The sequence below is a fragment of the Nyctereutes procyonoides genome, unplaced genomic scaffold (assembly GCF_905146905.1).
Source record: "Nyctereutes procyonoides isolate TBG_1078 unplaced genomic scaffold, NYPRO_anot_genome, whole genome shotgun sequence".
Classification (NCBI taxonomy): Eukaryota; Metazoa; Chordata; class Mammalia; order Carnivora; family Canidae; genus Nyctereutes; species Nyctereutes procyonoides.
In genome coordinates, this window is record NW_026575146.1 from 25,348,351 (window position 1) to 25,368,361 (window position 20,011).

At 37.2% G+C, this 20,011-nt stretch overlaps 1 protein-coding gene across 1 annotated transcript in view; it reads right to left on the reverse strand.

Moving 5' to 3' along the window:
* The window catches only part of MAN1A1 (mannosidase alpha class 1A member 1), a 164,732-nt gene that overhangs the window by 10,450 nt on the left and 134,271 nt on the right, over positions 1-20,011 (reverse strand). Inside the window, exons 7-10 of the mRNA XM_055310756.1 lie at positions 14,354-14,477; positions 12,327-12,420; positions 5,333-5,448; positions 130-349 (exon numbers count right to left, since the gene is read on the reverse strand). Of these exons, the coding sequence (XP_055166731.1) occupies positions 130-349; positions 5,333-5,448; positions 12,327-12,420; positions 14,354-14,477 (554 nt within the window). The remainder of the gene's footprint in view (positions 1-129; positions 350-5,332; positions 5,449-12,326; positions 12,421-14,353; positions 14,478-20,011) is intronic.

Consider the following 20,011-nt stretch of genomic DNA (forward strand, 5'->3'; position numbering starts at 1 on the left):
ATTTATCATGAGCTTCCAGTCTCATGAGGCACAGTGGACATTCTTCTGGTGGCAACAGTGACAAAGTTCCTTATTGAACAGAATAAAAGGATATGAATAGATTGAAAATGAAGAATAACATGGACTCACATGTGCGATTGTAAGATTCGTAACAGGTCCGGGCAATTTCAGCCCCGAGCTGAAGGTAGTGTTGGGTTAGGCCTGCGGGAGCGTCATCAGCCCCTAGTGCAAACATGCCTCCAGCAAAGCAGGTCAGGTGGCCCATCTTGTGTTCCAAGAGGCCCCCCTTCCACTCCGCGATGTAAGTCAGGCCCGTACTAGACTTGCGGATCAAGTGAGTCTCGATTGCCTGTAAATAATACTTATTTTCAACATTTTTAAAATCCCCTTCCAAATTTATATTAAAAACATTCTCAACACTAAGAGAGAAAAAGGATAAAACCTCACTCCCAGTTTTGGGTTTGGCGTCATAAATCCCACTCACCTGCAATGTTATGTTACTGCTTTCTGTATTCTTCCTCTAGTCTATGCCTTATTAGTTTGGTTAGTTAGGACTATTGCTATTGCGCCAGCCCAGATGGTTTTGCCTGATTCCATGACCAAACATAGTCCTCATACCTCAAAAGCTATCCCCTTCTCAAAGGCCACTGGTGTAGAGGTAACAGTTAATGCATTCCCATGTTCACAATGGACAACACAAAGCACAAGCTCTTCTGGGGATGAGGAATAGAGCATACTGGAGTATAAAATCCAGGCTGCCTTTGGTTCTCTTAGGCTCAGAGGGTAGTAAACTGAGTAGGAAAGATGTGCTGTTCTTGAAACAGATTGCTTGGCCTCAAATTCCAACTCTGACACTTGCTATCTATGGACTTAGTGGGTAATTTGCTTGCTGTATCCCTAAATCTCAGAATCCTCATCTATAAAATGGGAATAGTAGTATCTATGGAGAAAACTCTACAACATTTATTTTATGAAGCAGTCAGTAGTGTGCCTAGCACTTGATAAGGTTTATTTATCATCCTCACATCTCCAGTGTGATAACATTTGAGTTAAATTCTTCCCTAGGAGGGGCATCTGGGTGACTCAGTGGTTGAGCGTCTCCCTTTGGCTCAGGTCCTGGGATCCAGCCTGCTTTTCCCTCTGCCTATGTCTCTCCTTCTCTCTCTCTTTCTCTGTCTCTCTCATGAATAAATAAATATAATCTTAAAAAAATTTCTCCCTAGGAATTCTAGTAAAAAGCATATTAGCATACAATGAAAAAAATTTTAAAAAGACACATGAAAAGATGCTTATCATCACTTATCATCAGGGAAATGCACAAAAAAAAAACTATAATGAGATATCACCTCACACCTGTCAGAATGCCTAAAAACAACACAAGAGACAACAGGGGGTGGTGAGGATGTGGAGAAAAAGGAACCCTCTTGCACTGTCAGTAGGAATGCAAACCAGTGCAGCGGTAGAAAACAATATGGAGGTTCCTCAAAAAGTTAAAAATAGAACTGCCTTAGGATCCAGCAAGCACACTACTGCATGTTTATCTGAAGAATACAAGAACACTAATTCAAAGGGATACGTGCACCACTAACTTTTATAGCAGCATTATTTACAATAGCCAAGACATGGAAGCAGCCCTGGTGTCCACTGATTCATCAATAGATAAAGAAGATGTGGCAATAACAGAATATTATCCAGCCATAAAAAGGAATAAAAAGGAATGAAATCTTGCCATTGCAATAACATGGATGGAAGTATAGAGTATAATGCCATGCAAAATAAGTCAGAGAAAGACAAATACCATATGATTTCACTCATACGTAGAATTTAAAAGACAAAACAAACAAGGTACAGGGGTAAAAATGGGAGAGAGACAAATAAAAAAACAAGCTCTTACTTATAGAGAACAAACTGATGGTTACCTGAGGGGAAATAGGTGATGGGGATGAAGGAGGGCACTTGTGATGAGCACCAGGTGATGCGTGCAAGTGTTGAGTCATTATATTGTATACCTGAACCTAATATAACACTGTATGTATGTTAACTAACTAGAGTTAAAATTAAAACTTAAAAAAAAAAGAATAAAGGTCTGAAAATTGGGGAGAAGTGATGTTTACAAAAATGAGTCATAAAATATCTTTTGTTTTTGCCCTAGGACAGTTGATATTCTTTTACAATAGCTAGAAAACATAAAATAAGCCTTATATTTAAAAAGCAAAAATGAAGTGTAACTGTTTGGAATTATTAACTTCTAGTTACTGTCAGAGGAAATGTTTTTTCCCTCCCAATGACTTCCTAGAAGAAAAAGAGCTATAACTATGTCTATACCTGTTACGCTATTATAAAAAAAAAAAAAAAACAACTGAGTTTTTTAGGATGCACATTTGGGACTAGTAGACACAGACAAAACTTGTGATAGAGAAGAATGAATGAAAATGAATACACAGATAATACCTTTCCTACCTTTACTGGAAATAAACAAATGAAACAAGGTGGTAAGAAATAAATGAACACACTACTGTGCTCAGTAACTGTGGTTAGCTGACTTTGTTGATGGACTTATTCTATTAATATTTCATTCTTATTTAATGCAACTGAACACCTTAACTATTTACACTTCTCATAGCACAAACTACAATAAAGTTCTTCAAGCAGATACCTGTTCACCACCCAAGAAATTATTCTTTCTACATGGCAAAAGTTACAGCTTTTAAGCATGGACTAGAGATGGATCCTGAATAAAGAACTGTATTATTTTTGGCATGATTCTGACCAAGCTGCTACCTCTTAAAATAAACTACAATGAAGTTCCAAGACCCTCAAAGTAATGTTTGTGTAACCGTGGGAAAATGTAAATAAATATAAAGGAGGAAAAAACAGTTGTTAGTGGTTCTAAAAAGAGGTGTTAAATCTACTGAGAATTGATTAGGTAAAAAGAATATCATGTATTTTGTGATTTTAGCCTTTTATATTTGAAAAAGAAAATTAGTTTGATGAAACTTTTAGAAACCTAAACGTCTAATACATCATCTACCCATTCACTCCGGTGGATTCTTTGTGTGGTCTCTAGAGAACACAGCCAGTTAAAAGTTCAAAGTATTTTGTTATTAAAACAATCAAAGAAAAAAAATAAAACAATCAAAGAAAATAGACCATGCTGGAATTAAATGCTTTCCAAAATCGACTTGAAGCTAAAACTGAAGAGCCGTATCCCCAGTAACTCAACTGTCCAGGACAATAATATACAGTATCTTCTCTTATTAGTAGAATTTTTTTTTTTAAAGCAGAAAGAAACTTTGCTCTAAGACATGGTTACTTCTCAAATCAGAAATTTAATTGTTCTAGCTTTGCTTTCTAAGTTGAAAACACAATGGCTTGAAAATGTTTTCGCTATTAAGAGAAGCAGGAAACATTTTCCTTCATTTATTCTTAATGGATTTTCCTGTCAATGGTTTGTCTAAATACAGTATATTAAAAGCTGTGTGGGTATAGTTCTAGAAACTGGAGGAAAATATTTCACGGAACATTTTAAAGTTGTCTTTCCTAGAACATCAAGATCTTAGGGGGCCACTTTATGATTAGAATAATTGAAATATCTGCCAGGATAGCAATGAAAAAACGACACAGCAGAAACCATACTGTATGGAGAATTCCCTAGTTTCAAACTTGACACCTCATAGGAATGAAGAAAAACAGACCTGGAAGAGGCCATGTGGACCATATTCTAGTTTGCTTTTTATGTTCATCGTGTGCCTTAATTAAGGCTGTGCTAAGTGAAAGCCAGCATACTAAGGTGTCCTGGTTCCTATAGGTGGAGTAGTTAAGAGTCATAGCTGTTGTGCTTAGTGATGCTTCTAATTGACCTTGGGAGGGAACCACAGTAATATTCAATCTGGCCAACCAGAACAAAGCAAGTTGCATTTGTATTTATTTAATTATTTATTTTAAATATTTTATTTATTTGAGAGAGAGAGGCAGACTCTCTGCTGAGCAGGGGGCCGAATGTGGGGCTCGATCCCAGGACTCTGGGATCATGACTTGAGCTGAAGGCAGATGTTTAACCAACTGAGCCACCCAGGCGCCCCATATATTTAAATGAATAAATTGGACTATGTCTAAATTACTTTGACCGCCTCTCATGAAGACTAATTTTAGAACAGTGGCTACATTATTAGAGTTGCAAATTTCCACCCCACCCCCCGCAAATTAATACTCTCTATTATAAAAAAAATTCTAAATAGTCAATAAAAAGTCATTTTCCTGATTATTTAGCCACAATTTTAAAACATTATTTGTGATAATGTGGTTTATTGTGATGCCTTGATAATAATTTTTAAGAAATATGAGTTACCATATAAAATGCTTAATAATCACAAAGGTTCTGCTAAAAAAATTTGTTTCTGAAAAGTTGGGTGTGAGATCAAGTATTTTACATAAAATAACCTTTTACTTTATTTACTTTCAAATTTTATTTTCATTTTTGATGGGGCTTACATTTGCTTGAGGCTTAGTTTACTCTTACACTGGTCACCTCATATATATTTTGCTAAGCAGTTTCTAACTTATTTTTACTAACTTAATGAATGCAAAGAACATTTAAGTGTAATATGGAAATTCTTATTCACAAATAAATCCATAATGATGAGGTAAAAAGAGACTAGTGTTGACACAAATTTTAGTTTGAATTTTGGTTCCATATTCAACCTTTCTGAGGTTCTGTTCTCTTATCTGTAAAACTAGGTAAATAGTATCTAAGCTATTGTGAGGAGACAAACACTTCATTTAAAGTATCTGCCTAACATACTTAGCTCACAGTAGACAATGCAACAAATATTTGTTCCCTCTCATTCTTCCTCCATTATAAAGGATCACAGGAAACTATTAGTTCAGATTTTTATTTGAGAGCATTGTCTATCTTTGGAGATAAGTTTACTTCAAATGGAGAGATAGCCATTAGGAATGTCTGTAATCTTGGGCAGTGTTAACTTTGTCACTTTTCAGAATATAAATTAAGGTTTTTTTTTTCCTCCCTATGATTATAATTGTGACTCTAAGCATGGAATTCCTACTCCTTCAAAGAAAAATACCTCTTTTTCAGGTATGTGAATCATTACTGAGATGTGAACCACATAAAACACTTCAACTGCCCTGTTAGAATGAAACACATCAAGTGGGATTACTATTGTTACAATTATATTAGCAGACACTGAACTCAGCCTAACTGGAAATATTTTGTAACCCACTTATATAGTACTCTGTTTCCCATTAAAGACTGATTAATATTGCAAGTTGTATGTTAGTTTAATGGCGAAGATGATTTAAACATTGGGTTTACCTGAACAGCATCAAAATACATCTTCTTAGCTTCTAGATCTGTCTTGTCAGACATTAACCACGCCTTTAGCAAATATTCATAAAAGCTGTCTCCGAGCCCTCCAACTGATACATGATCTGCAAAGAGAGGAAAATGAATTTCAGAGTGATTGAGGCTTTAATTCAGATAATGCAGCAAAATCACATTAGCAACTAGGATGCAAAACCCTACGTCAACTGCAACTCACCATTACATTTAAATTCCAACAAATCTCTTGTTTTCAGAAAGATATTCTGAAATGAGCAGATGTGCTATTAACTAATGTGATATACTCTAAATAATTACCAGGGTAGTTTTGTCAACACAGAGATAAAAAATATATAATCAACTGTAATTCCAAAAATTAGTTCTCTAGTTAAAACCACCAAATTAAAATGTTTCACAGTATATATTTATACAAGTTTTTAATTGCTTTAGCTCTCAATAACATAAACTATGTCAAATACTGTAAGTCTTAACAAACCTGAAAAAGAATTGGCTTGCAATAAAACAAGAAGCTCCTCGGCTTTTTATGATTACTATTATTATTTGATGAGTTTTCTAGTGTTATCAATCTGTAGGGTCAAGATCCTTTTAGGAGAGGCCAGGAAGAAAGAAGATGGGGCGGGACATATCCTTCCTAATACTCTATTCCTACAATCCTCCCCCACTGCTATTTATTATACCAGATCCATGACATATAGTGCCAACAACCTTAGAGTTTATAGGGTAGGCATCCTCATTAAAAGTGGAAAAAAAAAAAAAGAATGATGAGTGAGGCTAAAGGAGATCACAACACTGATAAGGGCCACCTGACACCATAGCCCACTTGGGATCTCACACTTGGAACTGCCTGTTCTCTACCATGTAACACTAAACGTATTCTTTTGCCTACTGCTTGAATCAATACTTCAATTTTTAAAGCACATCTACCTACGAAAACAGAGACATAATCTATTTAAAATATCATTCCTAGAATTCATGGAGAATTTGAGCACTAATAAGACAGCTTGATTCTGGAAATCCGTATTTTAAGTTTCATAATTCAAAGTGAATTTCATGTATCTTTTTTTTTTTAAATAAGGCTTTTGTTGACTCTGCCACATAAAAGTAAATCTGTTTTTATACAGCCATCAAGACAATTTTCTCCTGACACTTGCCCAACAACTCCACTTGGAGCTTTATGTGGGGACCTCTACATTGAACAGGTTAAAACTGAATTCATTCTCTTTTCCTTCTCAATCTTACCTTCTGCCGTTGGTCCCTGTCTCACTAAGTGGCACCACCATCCTCCCAATTGTGCAAGTTAGACACTAGAGAGTTATTTTTTACTACTTTTCTCCCTTGCCCCCATATCCAATGAGCTACTGAATCCTACTAATTGTACCTCCTATACATCTCTTGAATCTATCCACTCCTGCGTCCTCACCAATCCAATCCTGGTGGAAGTTACTGTATCTCCTGTTTCTGAGTCTGGAGTGGCCAATTATCTGGCCTTCTGCACTCTGATATTGTGTAGCTATTTACATTTCATTAATTAAAATAAAATAAACACAATTCAGTTCCTTGGCCATACTAGTGCTCAGGAGCTACAAGTGGCCCTTGGTTACTGCACTGACAGGGAAGATCTAGAACATTTCCATCATCACACAAAGTTCTAATGGCAATGCCACTGCAATCTATTCCCTCATTTATGCCAGAGCAACTCTTTTAACATGTGAACTGGATCCTCCGGAATTGGAAGCCTATAATGGCAGAGACTCAAATCTTGGGTCTTTGGAGAGTGGGAGGCCCTGCATGGTCTCCACCTTCCCTGTATCACCATCGGTTCTGATCTATTTGCTCTCTGTTCCCTTGTCATATGGCTCTTCTTTTGGTCCCTCAAAACCAGTAGGATCCTTTCCACCACAGGAATTCCAAAGGCCTTGTTCTCTCTGAGTGATATACATTCCCTGCCTCCTTTCCCTTTCATTTAGTAATTCCTACTCATACTTTATATCTAAGATTAAATGTTGCTTCCTCAAAGATGCTTTTCCTGACCCCCACCCACTGGGTTCCCTCATTATACACTTTGGGATAGCCCATGTCTACTATACTCTGCAATTTCCTAAAATGATAGAATTTTTTCTCTGTCTTCTCCAGAGGATTTGTCTGATCCTCTCGAGAGGATCACAATCCGGAAGGATCATAATCCAGGAGACCCATCATGTTTCCTGGTCCACATCAGCTCTTCCAAGTAGCCTGCATATAAGTAGGTACTCAGCAAATAATTGATGAACAAAGAAAAATCTCGTAAGTCAACTTTAAAAAGGACTATTCCCATTCAAGCGAGAAGGGCTATATTTTTAAGTAGTGAAATATGTGACTTTTATTATTGCAGAAAGTCCAAATGTACGGTTTTAATTTTAATGTAAAATTAGTGTTTTATAATTTTAAGTTTGATTCTTAAAACAGCAGTGCTTGAAGTGACCTTTGCAATTTCCTCAAGAAAATTACCACAGAAACCTCTGACATTTACAAACTAAATACACTAAGTACTATCTCATCAATAACAAGCCCTGTTGTTATAAACATGATTGCAGGAGACAAATGCAAGTGAGCATGGTAAAGCAAATCACTGTCCGGTTACTGTCAAAACAACAAGGACTAAATGAAGTAATAGGAAATGATGGCCGTGATCCAGACATGCCCTTCAGAGTTAAGCAATGAGAATTGAACGCTAACAGCCAGAAGCAGCTTCATTTTCTTTCCCCTTGGGTTATGATTCTATAATGGATGGAAGAAGCAAGTTTGGGCATTTCCTTTAAAAAAGGAAAAAGGTTACATAATAATACATTTGGTTTAATTTATTTTGGTGAATGTAGGTTAATATTCTATATTTTTATTTCTTGCCTATGAATTTTTCATATTTGGAAAGAATCAAAATAAAGGAACATGGAGGAGGAACAAGAGCAAGCCTTTTTGATAACTTAGCATATCACTCACTATGCTTCCTTATGGCTGAAGGGCTATTTGTGTTGGCAACAGAATCCTGTGTAAATATTTAGTGGGTGTGGGAGAGAACATGCCTGATTTTATCAGCAGGAAGGGACCTCCTACTTCTACAAAGAACATATATGGTATTTTTATTCCCAAAGGTTCCAAAGGTAATGTGTATTGCAGTCACTCAAATATTATGCTCTTCTTTATAGAAGGCAATTTACTCTTTCCTTCCCGAGAGGAATTCCTAATACTTAAGAGAGAAAACAAATAGCAAAAGAATCAAAAGACAAAAAGAATTAAAAACTCAGTATCTTTATTTTTTATTATTTTGTATATTTCATCTGAACCTAAACCTCTCAAAGCATTCCCCCAATGATGCTAGTGACACTATATGTATATTAATGTTGTTATATTAATCAAGGAAGAATGATAATTGTTCTGTCTGTAGACACGGAGTCCCACATCTGGCTTCCACAGTTCCAAGATCTCTTTATATCATCAGTTACCAGGATCTGATGCTGCCTCTCAGCCACAACTGAGGAGCAGAGAATAAACAGAACCATTATTAAAAGCAGAGGAGGAAAGATAGATTGGATACAGGGTGCATGAATACTCATAAAATTCAAGTAAGTAAACACCTACTAGTGCAAGATACAGTGAGTAAAGTTAACAAATGTCACTAAGACAAAGTCACTGGCCTCAAACATTTTGGATCCCTAGAAGATGGGGATGTATATGAATCATTTTGAAAAGCGTAAGGATAGGAAAGCACCCAAAGCATTGGGGCAAGGGAGGACAAGGGTGAGTAGAGGATGAATGGGTGCCAACCACTGTCTTGAAGAAGAGAGTCTTCCTAGAAGAAAGAGCAATTCAACTGGACCTTGGCAGAGTCAGAAGAGAGGTAAAAGGGCTGAGGAAACAGCACAAACTAAGACCTAGATATGACCAACGGGCCTTAACTAAAGAATGAAAAAATAAGTGTCTCCCTTGTGGCTGGAACACAGGGTGGTGGTGGGGTTGAGGGTGGAGGAGCAGACATGAGAGTCATCAACCCTATTTGTTGGCCATCATGAAATTGGCCCATGTGCAATCCAAATAGAAAGGGCCCTCTGCACCAGGAAACATGGCCAAATACACAACATATTGGTAATCCAGGAGGCAAAACTGGATTTCCAGTTCCAGTATAACTGATACTTTTTGTCCCTCTTCACAGTGACTTCTAAATCCTAAGTCACAAGAAGAAAACAGTCAATCATAGAGAATTTTTTTTCAATTTTTAAAGTCATTCATGAGAAGGAAAATGCTAAAAATGCCTGTCCTTTCAGAGAATCTTATCTGGTCCTTGTACTCAGAAAGCTACTATTTTCTCTCAAATACCCTAATAGTTCTCAAACTTTTAGTCTGAGCACCTTCTACACTCTTAAAAATGAATAAATGCCCCCAAATAACTTGTTTATGTAATATCTATAAGTATTTACCATATTGAAAATTAAATTTAAAATATTTAAATTGAATTAAAATATTTTATTAATTAAAAAATAATACAAGCATTACGTTAACACATTTTTCATATAAACATGTTATATTTTATAAACTAAAAAGATTAGCTAAAAGACTGACATTGATTTACAGTTTTGCAAATCTTACATTTTTGCTGTACTAGAAGATAGCTGGGTTTTCATATCTGTATATTCAATCCATTGATATATATCATTTTGGTGGACATACATGAAGAAAATTCAGCCTCACACTGTTACACAGTTGGAAAGGGAAGTATTTAAAGAGCCCTTTCAGATAATTGTGGATGTTTTTCTCTGATACTAAAACAAAACTTGACAAATAGTTTTTTAAAGGTTAAAATTTCTTAAAGGTTGGTTGTAATGTGGAATTAGAAATCACATCAATGAATTTTTGTACTGTTACATTAGAATCCATTGGTCCATCTTGCACTTTGCATGGATCTTTTTCCTCACGTGATTTTGTAATAGCATGAAGTGGTCATTTGGAAAATACTGGTTCACTGAATTATACAGATCTTCCAAACGGTGACATAGTTCAGTACATAATATAAAAAACTGCATTTTCAAAAAGATTTTTATTTATTCATGAGAGAGGGGGGGGGCAGAGAATAGATAGGAGGAGAAGCAGGCTCCCTGCAGAGAGCTCGATGTGGGACTCGATCCTGGGACTCCAGATCACGCCCTGAGCCGAAGGCAGACTCTCAACTGCTGAGCCACCCAGGGGGGTTCCTATAAATTGCATTTGTTAATATCACACTAATCTCATCAGAAAAGTTTTTCTAGAGAGGGTGGGAGGGGCAGAGGAAGAAGGAGACAGAGAAAGAGAGAGAGAGAGAAAGAGAGAGAGAGAGAGAGAGTCTTAAGTAGGCTCCATGAGCAGTGTGGAGCTCGACATGGGGCTCCACCTCATGCCCCAGAGATCATGACCTGAGCTGAAATCAAGAGTCAGACGCTTTAACCAACAGAGCCACTCAGGTGCCCTAGAAAAGTCTTTAAGTATTAGTTAAAGGCATTAAAGTCATGGTAGCATATATACATTTCTCAAAATTCTAATTTTCATTTAGAAATTAAAATTCTATCATTGGCAAAGATACTGTCAGTTTTCTTTGAATTGGCAGGATTGTTTTTGAGAACATGTACCAATTGCTCAAGTCTGAATAACCAAAGATGGTGTTCAGTTGTTCTTTCAAGCAAAAATGCTAATCCATGAAGCTGTATGTGAGTGGCTCAGCTTTTGACTCAATCACACAAGTGCTTTTCTATGAGGTAGACACTATTTCCTATTATACAGCAAAGAAGCATAATCAATGGTTGAGATCTACTAGACTCAATAAGTTTTTTCATTAAAAATATTCATAAGTGAAACTGGCATCTTTTTATTTCTTATTGTCAATGAAGAATACAATTATTAGTACTATCTGGCTCCCCTGCCACGGTTCTCACTGTGGCTTCAGTAGTTTTACCCACCACTGCTTTTGCAACAGAAGTGCAAACATCAACACAGCAAAAAGGCAGAAGTAAAAATAGCTTTGACCTTGTGGACTCCCTGAATGGTCTCAGGGATATCCAGCGACCTGCAGACCACACTTGGCTAAATGGCAACAAACACAGATTTTAGCACAATTTTTTTCTATTAAATTATTCTTTACGAAAAGTACTTCTTCTAAAGTAACAGGGAGGCATGTTCATCTAAGAATGTAATGTTACATATAAAGAAAATATTCAAATTAGAATAAAATTGTAAGGCATTGCTAATATCCCCAGCACAGACAGGCACCTCACTTAATATTCTGGACTTGACTCTCCGTTGCTGGGTTAATCTACCACTGTTTTTCCAATCAACTTGAGAACATTTATTTCAACTACTCTGGATCTTCATATCCCTAAGGTCCCTAAGGGATCTGAAGTGAGGGCTCCTTGTATAATACTTTCTCCTAATCTGAAGATAATTCTCCTGGGAGGCAACCTTTATCTGGTAGCTTAAAATTAAGTCAAAAAAACATCCTGTTTGCTCTTTCAATTTCCTAACCCTTAAAGATTCAGGTTCCTCTCTCATCTTGGAGCCAAGAAGAAAGAGCAAATGCTATGAAGTAGAATGATCTAGTTACTCCGTGCAAAACTATGATAGCCAATAGCATAAAGGAACAATTTTCCCTTCTATCCACATGACCAGCTTGTTATGGGCTAACATCCCCAAACAACCTGACCAGATCTTCCCCTCTTGATTAAAAATTTAAATGTGCTTACATGTCATCATGCTCACAGTTATGCACGAAAAATAAACAATCAAGACCCATGGTAACACTTATAGTCTCTCTCACGACAGGCCTGTTTATTAAAGGAACCATGCCCACTTTCCTCTTCCTGAAACATTCCCCAAAACAATTTGTGCTTTTTCTGTGCTCCTTCTCTCTGTTACTAGAACAGTGCTGGGTACCATAAAGAGCTAAAACCATACTAATCTTTTGACTTACATTGACCCCACTGTCCACTACTGGGATTCAGATAGTTAGGATAAAGGCCTTGTGGTTTTTCCAGGTTGTTCAGTACTGTTCGAATATTCATTACCTACAACAGAAAATGAAATGTTACTATGAAAATCTACAAAACAATTTTGGTGCCATTCTCCTCTCTTTCTCCATTACATTTCTCCATGTTAGGGAAGAAGATTGATTTAAAAGAATTAGAACTACGAGGGTTGCCACCAGCTTACAAGAATATTCGCAGTAAGTGAATATAGGTCACACGGATCTGCCACACGCTGCAGAAGGAAGTGGGGATCTATCAGTGGATAAACAAAGTCATTATCCTCTTGGAATTTACTTTCTAGTGGGAGGAGACAGATAATAAGCACATAAATATATCAGATGGTGATAAATGCTATGAAAAGGTTATAGAGGACAGTGGGACAAGTGATGTGAGGTTGTGAGGTTACATTCTTAGTCAGGGAGGTCAGGGGAGCCTGATGGGAGAGGTTTGAGCAGAAACTTAAAGAGGCAAAGGAATAACCATGCGGAAAGCTGGAGGAAGAGCAACCGGGGCAGAGGGAGGTGCAAGCAGAGGTGCCCTGAGAGAAGGTTTGGCAAGACTGCTGAGGCTAGAGGTAAGGAAGAAAAGGAGAAAATGTCAGAGAGGAGACAGGTATCCAGGGCCCACATCATGCAAGCCTCATGGGCCAAAATGAGGGCTTATTTTATTCCATGTGTGATGGGAAGTCACTGAAGTTTTGTGTTTTTGCGGAATCGGTGTGACTGAAGGGGACAGGAGAGGAAGCAGGATTCAGGTGGGTACAGCAGAGTCCAGGCAAGAGACGGTGGGTCCCAGGAAAGGGTGGCAGCAGGATAACAGGATAGAGCCAAAGCATTTCCTGATGGAGTCAACCTCAGGTTTACCAAAAAGAGAGGAACCAGGATGACCTCAAGATCTGTGGTCTGAGCTACTGGGTAAACTGAGGTGGAATTTATCAATACAGTGAAAACTGCAGTAGAAAAAGGTCTGGGGGTTGAGTCTGAGGCATTTTGAGCAGCAGCTGTCATTCAGACCTCTTAGTGGAAAGGTCGGATACAGAGTGGGGGACAGGTTGGGACTGGAACGATAAATTTGGAGTCAATAGCACATAAATAGTATGTGGAACCATGACACTGAATGAAATCATGTCGAGACTGACCACAAAAAGAAGAGGTTCAAGTCTGAGTCCTGAGGCTTTGTGATATTTAGAGCTTGGGGCATTGGGGAAGAATCAACAAAGAAGGCTGCGAAGGAGCACTCCACTGAGGAAGAAGGCAAACCAGGGTAGTACCGTATGCCTGCAGCCCTGTGCAGCATCTCATGGAGAAGGAAGTGACCACATGCTTCAGATGCTGCGAGGGTGAGGACAATGAGAGCTGAGAATGATCACCGGACCTGGCAACACAAAGCTCACTGGTCACCGAGACAGGTGTGGTGGGCAGAAAAGCCTGACTGGAAAGTGTTCAAGAGTGGGGGACACAAGAAGAGGGGGCAACAGAGACAATTCTCTCAGGGAATTTTGCTATGAAGAGGAACTGCAAGTGGGACAAAAGCTGAGAGCAGAGTGGTGGGTGGAATATAGATTTACTCACATATCTACAGTTGTTTCTTGAAAATTAGAAACAGATTCAATTTGTATTATACTCGAATTTGTATGATACTTTGAGTTTAAAAAGTCTTTCACATGGTCCATACAACACTATATATTTTTAGATCAGGAAAAAAAATATCAGAGAGGGAAAGTGACTTGCTTGAGGTCTAGAGAATCAGACGTGTACGCCACGCTGTCTCATGCTGAGTTAGACGGAGCCATGGAAAGACTGCGGGGTTACAGTTTGGTAAAATGAAATGCTGCATGTAACAAAACTTCCTGAAGAACTCTATTAAACTTGGTTATTCTTTTCCATATCTAATATTACTAAATCTTCCAGGAGAGGATATTGTTTCTCATTAAGTACAGCACTGCAGTGCAAGGTGTATTGGGGGATCTTACCTTTTCGGCAAAGATGGGGTTTCCTGATAAGTGGCTCAGGTGGAGAAACTCCAAATGCAGAGTTCCAAATTCTGCCAAAATACTGCTGCCTCCTGAGGCCCAGGGCCAGTTCCTTCCAATTCCACTAAAGAAGAGAAGAGAGTGAAGAGTTATGGGTCAGAACAATTCCGATTTTTGCAGGTTTAAATAGAAGTGAAAGAGACCGGTTCCGAATAATGGCATCTCAGCTAATAGTCTACTCTGGTTATTAAAAAATGTCCAGCATTGTTGTCTTTGGCTACTGGTTTCAGGCTTTGACTCTTACCTATAAACTGAAAATCAGTGTTGACATAAGTCAGAAAAAAGTTTCTATGTGCTTGATGTTGATGAACAAATACTTTGGAAAGTACAGTTGCCATATAGAGATGCACACCCATTCCAAATAGAATATAAAACACACACCTCCCCTGCCCCAAATTCCTCATAAAGCCCTCCAATATTTTAATTAATTTCAGCCTGAGAGTCCATGCACTAATATAGACATTCATATTATATTTACAATTTTTCTTTGATATAAGATAAATTTCAAAGATTCCTTGGCTATATACTCATTCCCTCTGTCTCCAAGCCTTCTCTCCACTTACTAGGCTTTCTTTTGTTTTCCTTCACACAATTTTCTAAGTATATTATCCAGGGCACTCACTTATCCTGTGACCCATTTAATCTATGTTCAAGAATTTTAACAGAACTATATGATTCAAATCTGAAAGGGATCAAAAGCCATGAGCTGCAAAAATTATTGCCTCATCACAGAGAAATGGTTTTTAAAGAGTTGGTCCTACACGTCCACACACACAACTACACATAAAGTGGCTTTTGAGCCACGGTCATACTCTTGGGTTCAGTTTACTTTTGGAGAGCCACTTAAAAAGTCAGGAATTAACGTGATAACTGAAATAAAGAATAAAGTCAAGGATCTGACTGGTAAGTTCCCTTGCAGAAAGCTGAAAACCAACATTTTGGTTTTATTTCAGATGCACATTTATTGCATTCCTCTCATTTGCCAGGGACCCTGCATGGCTCTGGGTTCCAAGGATGATTACAATGAACAAATCACTCTTTTCTTAAAGACTTATAGTGCAATGTGAGAGAGTAACCTAAGCAGAGATAATTCCAATTAAATATGGTTAAGTGCCAAGATAAGTAAACATGTGAAAGGGTCTCTGAGCACCTAGGGCCAGGACATGTAATCCTACACGGTGGAGGGCACAGAAGGCTTCTGCAAGGAGCAGACTCCTGAGTTGATTGTTGAAGAATGAATATGAATTAGTGAGGGAAGAATGATGAGAGGGAGCATCTGGATATTGAGAGTACACAGAAGGGACAGCCAGGATCTAGAAGAACCTCCTGATACTGCTGAGTGGAGGGAAAGCAGGGTGGCTGGAGAGAACACTCTAAGGATCAATTGGGGGCAGGTCTTGGAGGCTTGTGGATTTCTCACTTTCTTCCCTTTCCAAGTTGGCTCCCTTTGAACACTGCTCTTGGTGTCCCTAGATTTTCTTCCCTGTTTGTTTTTTGCATTAGATCATTCACAACTCTTTTCAGCTGTCCTAACTTCTGCTCAGGAATGTGTAAGAAAAGGAAAACAATGAGGACAACTGGTCTCTAAAAATCTAGATTGGCCTCACTTTTCTTCTGTTGCTTTTGAGAGCAAAACCTATATTTTTATCTTCAAACATAGATTTGTAGTAAATAAAAAAGTAAACAGAAATAAAGGAGATTTGGAAATCACATATTCATTTGTCTTTAAAAATGTATATTTATAAAATTTATTTTATTATTATTTATTTTATAAAATGTATTTTAAAAATTTATATTTCTTCCATTCTGGGAAGGTTAATCAGGATTTATTTTCATGGTTGGCTTAGATGAAAGGAATAGCCAATCATCCAAATAGGATGAACAACTACTTTCAAATTTTATTAACATATGGCAAGTGCACATGGTAATTGGTCATCAATTTGTTGTCAAGACACATTTCTTTTTGTTCCAACCATTCTCTCACTGACCAAAGTCAATAAACCTAATTAAGCAAAACTAAAAATTTCTATGTTCTAGAGAAGCTAGTAAAATCAAAGTCATAAAAAAAATAAAATAAATAAAATCAAAGTCACAATACCAAAGTAAGAGGGAATGACTTTGTCCTGGAGAAGGAAGAGGATGGTGTGCTAAGAACCCACCCAGTTTCCAGATCTTCAAAGACCAGTTCTTTTCAATTCAGGGTATGAGAGTGTGGTGGCACACTGAGATGAGAAACTCAAGTAATATAATGTACCAAAATAAAATTCAAATTACTTTTGTATTCATGCATTTGTTCCTTGCTATTAATGTGGTTAAGAGAAAACCAGAGATACACTGGAAAAAATTTCAATATATTAAAAAATTAAGATTTAAAAGGGTTATATATGTATTCTTTCTTTCTCCTTTGGACCCATTCGTATCAGAAGGAAAACAGCATACTTTTCTATCACTGTTTAATTACATAGGGAGCAAGAACAGTAAATGCACTAGCAAAGGATATATCCTGCTAACAGAAAGCTGAGTTTAGAATGCATGGTATGTTTATATGAAAGAACGGCTTTGGTTACCATTTTTGCAACCTACAGAATTAATGTATTTCAGTAAAAGTGTAAGATCGATAGTTGTGCTAGCTCTCAAACAGAAATGAGAGAAGGGTTCCAAGAAGTCAGAGAGGCCACTGTTATATCTAGATATCTAATAAGGTCATTATCCTTTTCTTAGGCAAAGCTGCAATGACTAGAGGTTAGTCTGGGGGAGGGCTAGGGGCACACGCCATAGGCCATGACAGCTAAATTACGTGTGTATTAGGGGAAATGGCTACCTGTTTGCACGGCACATGTGCACTGAATCAGAACCAGTTTTGGACACTCATAGAATGATTTCTACGGTCTTTTTGTCTCTAAATTCTAAAAGTCTATTGAGGAACCCATATATTTGTGTGGCTCTAATTTCTAAACTGATACATACAGACACTGGGCATCTGACATCAAAATGATGGTGAGTACAGAACAGAGTTCTGCTCCTTTGGTCTGGGGGTCAGGATGCCCTTGGCATCCCCATGATACCAAATGCTAAAGGTTTCTAGACCTCTGGGTCAAGATCAATCTCATTTGAGAGAGTAGGGGATTTAAATCGTTTTCAACTTCAGTTCTGTTATCATGATATTTTAAAGGTAGTCATGGTGTTCTTTATTTTTTATCTATTTTACAAACACTAATACTACTTTAGAAAAATATTTTAAAAATAACAGTTTGTGTTCAGAAACCATTAGTTCCATCAGGCAGGCATAAAAGGGAAGAATATTTAAATATTCCTAGTCTTGTTACAATGATTGCTTTTTAAGCCAAAATGATGAGTCAGCATATGGAAATGTATACACAAAAAGGCAATTAACATGATTTGGGAAACTGCCAAGTGTGTGGTTCAAAGGATCCTGAAGCAGAACTTCAAACTTTTGTATCACTCTAATTTCACTTATTTCTGTTTCCTCCAATCCTCGGTTCTTCCATTTTAAATTGGAGTATTATTTAATACATATCTTTCAACTTTTTTTTTTTTTTTTTTTTAAATTTTTTTATTTATTTATGATAGGCACACAGTGAGAGAGAGAGAGAGGCAGAGACACAGGCAGAGGGAGAAGCAGGCTCCATGCACCGGGAGCCCGACGTGGGATTCGATCCCGGGTCTCCAGGATCGCGCCCTGGGCCAAAGGCAGGCGCTAAATCGCTGCGCCACCCAGGGATCCCATATCTTTCAACTTTTAATTTAAATTTTCAGTATTCTACAAAGGTAATAATTCTTTGAAGATAAAACATCACAACAAAAAATAACTGATTTTGGCAAGTGCAACTAGAAACATGTCTTTAAAAGACTGAGTCACTATGATTCTTTTGAAAATGAAAAATACTATTTGGTTGCTTTAGAGAATATAACTTGAATGTAGTTCTTTAGCAGTAGTAATATACTTCCACATCCTACTACACTCAAAAACAAGAAGATATAATTATTTACTGACCTCATAGCTCTGATAAGCAATGGGCATTATGCTTTTTTTTTTCTTTTCCTAGGAATGGTTAGTAACACCAGAGAAAGGAATTACCTTACTAACATTGCTATTCTACTCATGTTTAAATCTCATGGGAGAGCTGCTACCTCCTCCTAGAGCTAGCTGGAAAGTTATTCAGGATTGATGGTATATTCCTTCAAAATAATCTTAAACCAAGGTACCCACAATGAAAGGTTATAGATGCTGTCCAGATACAATTTGGATCATTAAGAAATACGTTTGGCCATTTAGCATAATCAAACACAACAAATAAAGAATTTACAGAACTGAAACAATTCTAAAAAATTGTCAGATGAATATATAAACAAAGCATTATAGTCTTGATTAGCTATGATTTTCAGTTTATTCTTTCTTGCTGCTTGCTTCTTTATGCAAAATGGGAAATGGGCCAATAAACAATTTTCTTGAGGATTCTTGTCTGAGTAATTTCTGAAGAGCTGATCAGTAAACAAACGCCTTTCAAGTTCAAAGTTCAAAACACAGGTTACTCCTTGGGGCTATGGAGTTTAACAAGTTTTGGGAGAAAAAAATTCCCCACATTCTGTATATTATGGTAAAACCTTACTTACATATGCAAATTAGGGGGCGCATAGGGATATTTAATTCAAAAGAGCAGATAATCCAATATTATTCCTTTTGGATTTTAGCACAAATTAGGAAAGAATAATTACAAAGTTCATGAACGACTGTTTCATTTTAACTGTATTTCCCAAGTGAGTTGATTTTGAGATTAAGCAATTTCAGCTTCACTTACTACCAATGCCTCCTTCCTGAACAGATTAACACAATGCTGATTTTTCAAGTTTGTAGTCTAAGACTTCAGTGAGAGTGGGACTAATAATTTCAGGGGCTGGCATTCTAGGACGAGTCAAGATTCTATTATAGTTCAACTATAGAAGATTCCACTGGGGAGGACTACTTCCCCAAGAGCCATCTACAGGGAAATGGTGCTGAGGGGAGCCATTTGATTAATTCACAACCCATGGTTTACTGCTTCTGAACAGCAGCATGTGGGTTAAATCTCTAAAGAATTTCCACACTTAATTTTTTGAACCAAAGGCTAAAATAATATTTTAAAATTAGCTACCTTGCTTAGCCTTATGGGTAGTTATTTTAGACAGAATTGAAACTAAATACTCATTATTTTAGTTATTCTGACAATACTGCAGTCCCTGTACTTAACTATCTACTAGGATTAGAGGAGAAGTTGGGGTTTGCAAAAATATAAATGGTGAGAAGCCCTCTCTAATTCCATAAATAATCAGCTCCACAGGTCCAAAGATGCTAAAATTCTGTTTTCCAGCTGTCCTTTGGGTAAGATTTCCTCGCTAGCCATTATCAACAGACTGCAAATAAGTTGAGTGCAGTTTCTGCCTAGTTATTGGGCAAACTGGGATATCCTATTATTAAGTTTGGGGAACACTCCGAAGAGGCTAGTAGTACTGATTAGAAAGCATTAGAATGCATTTAAAATTTGTGGGCATGCACATTTACTCTATTGTATTAAGAAAAAAAAAGGAATTATATTCTAC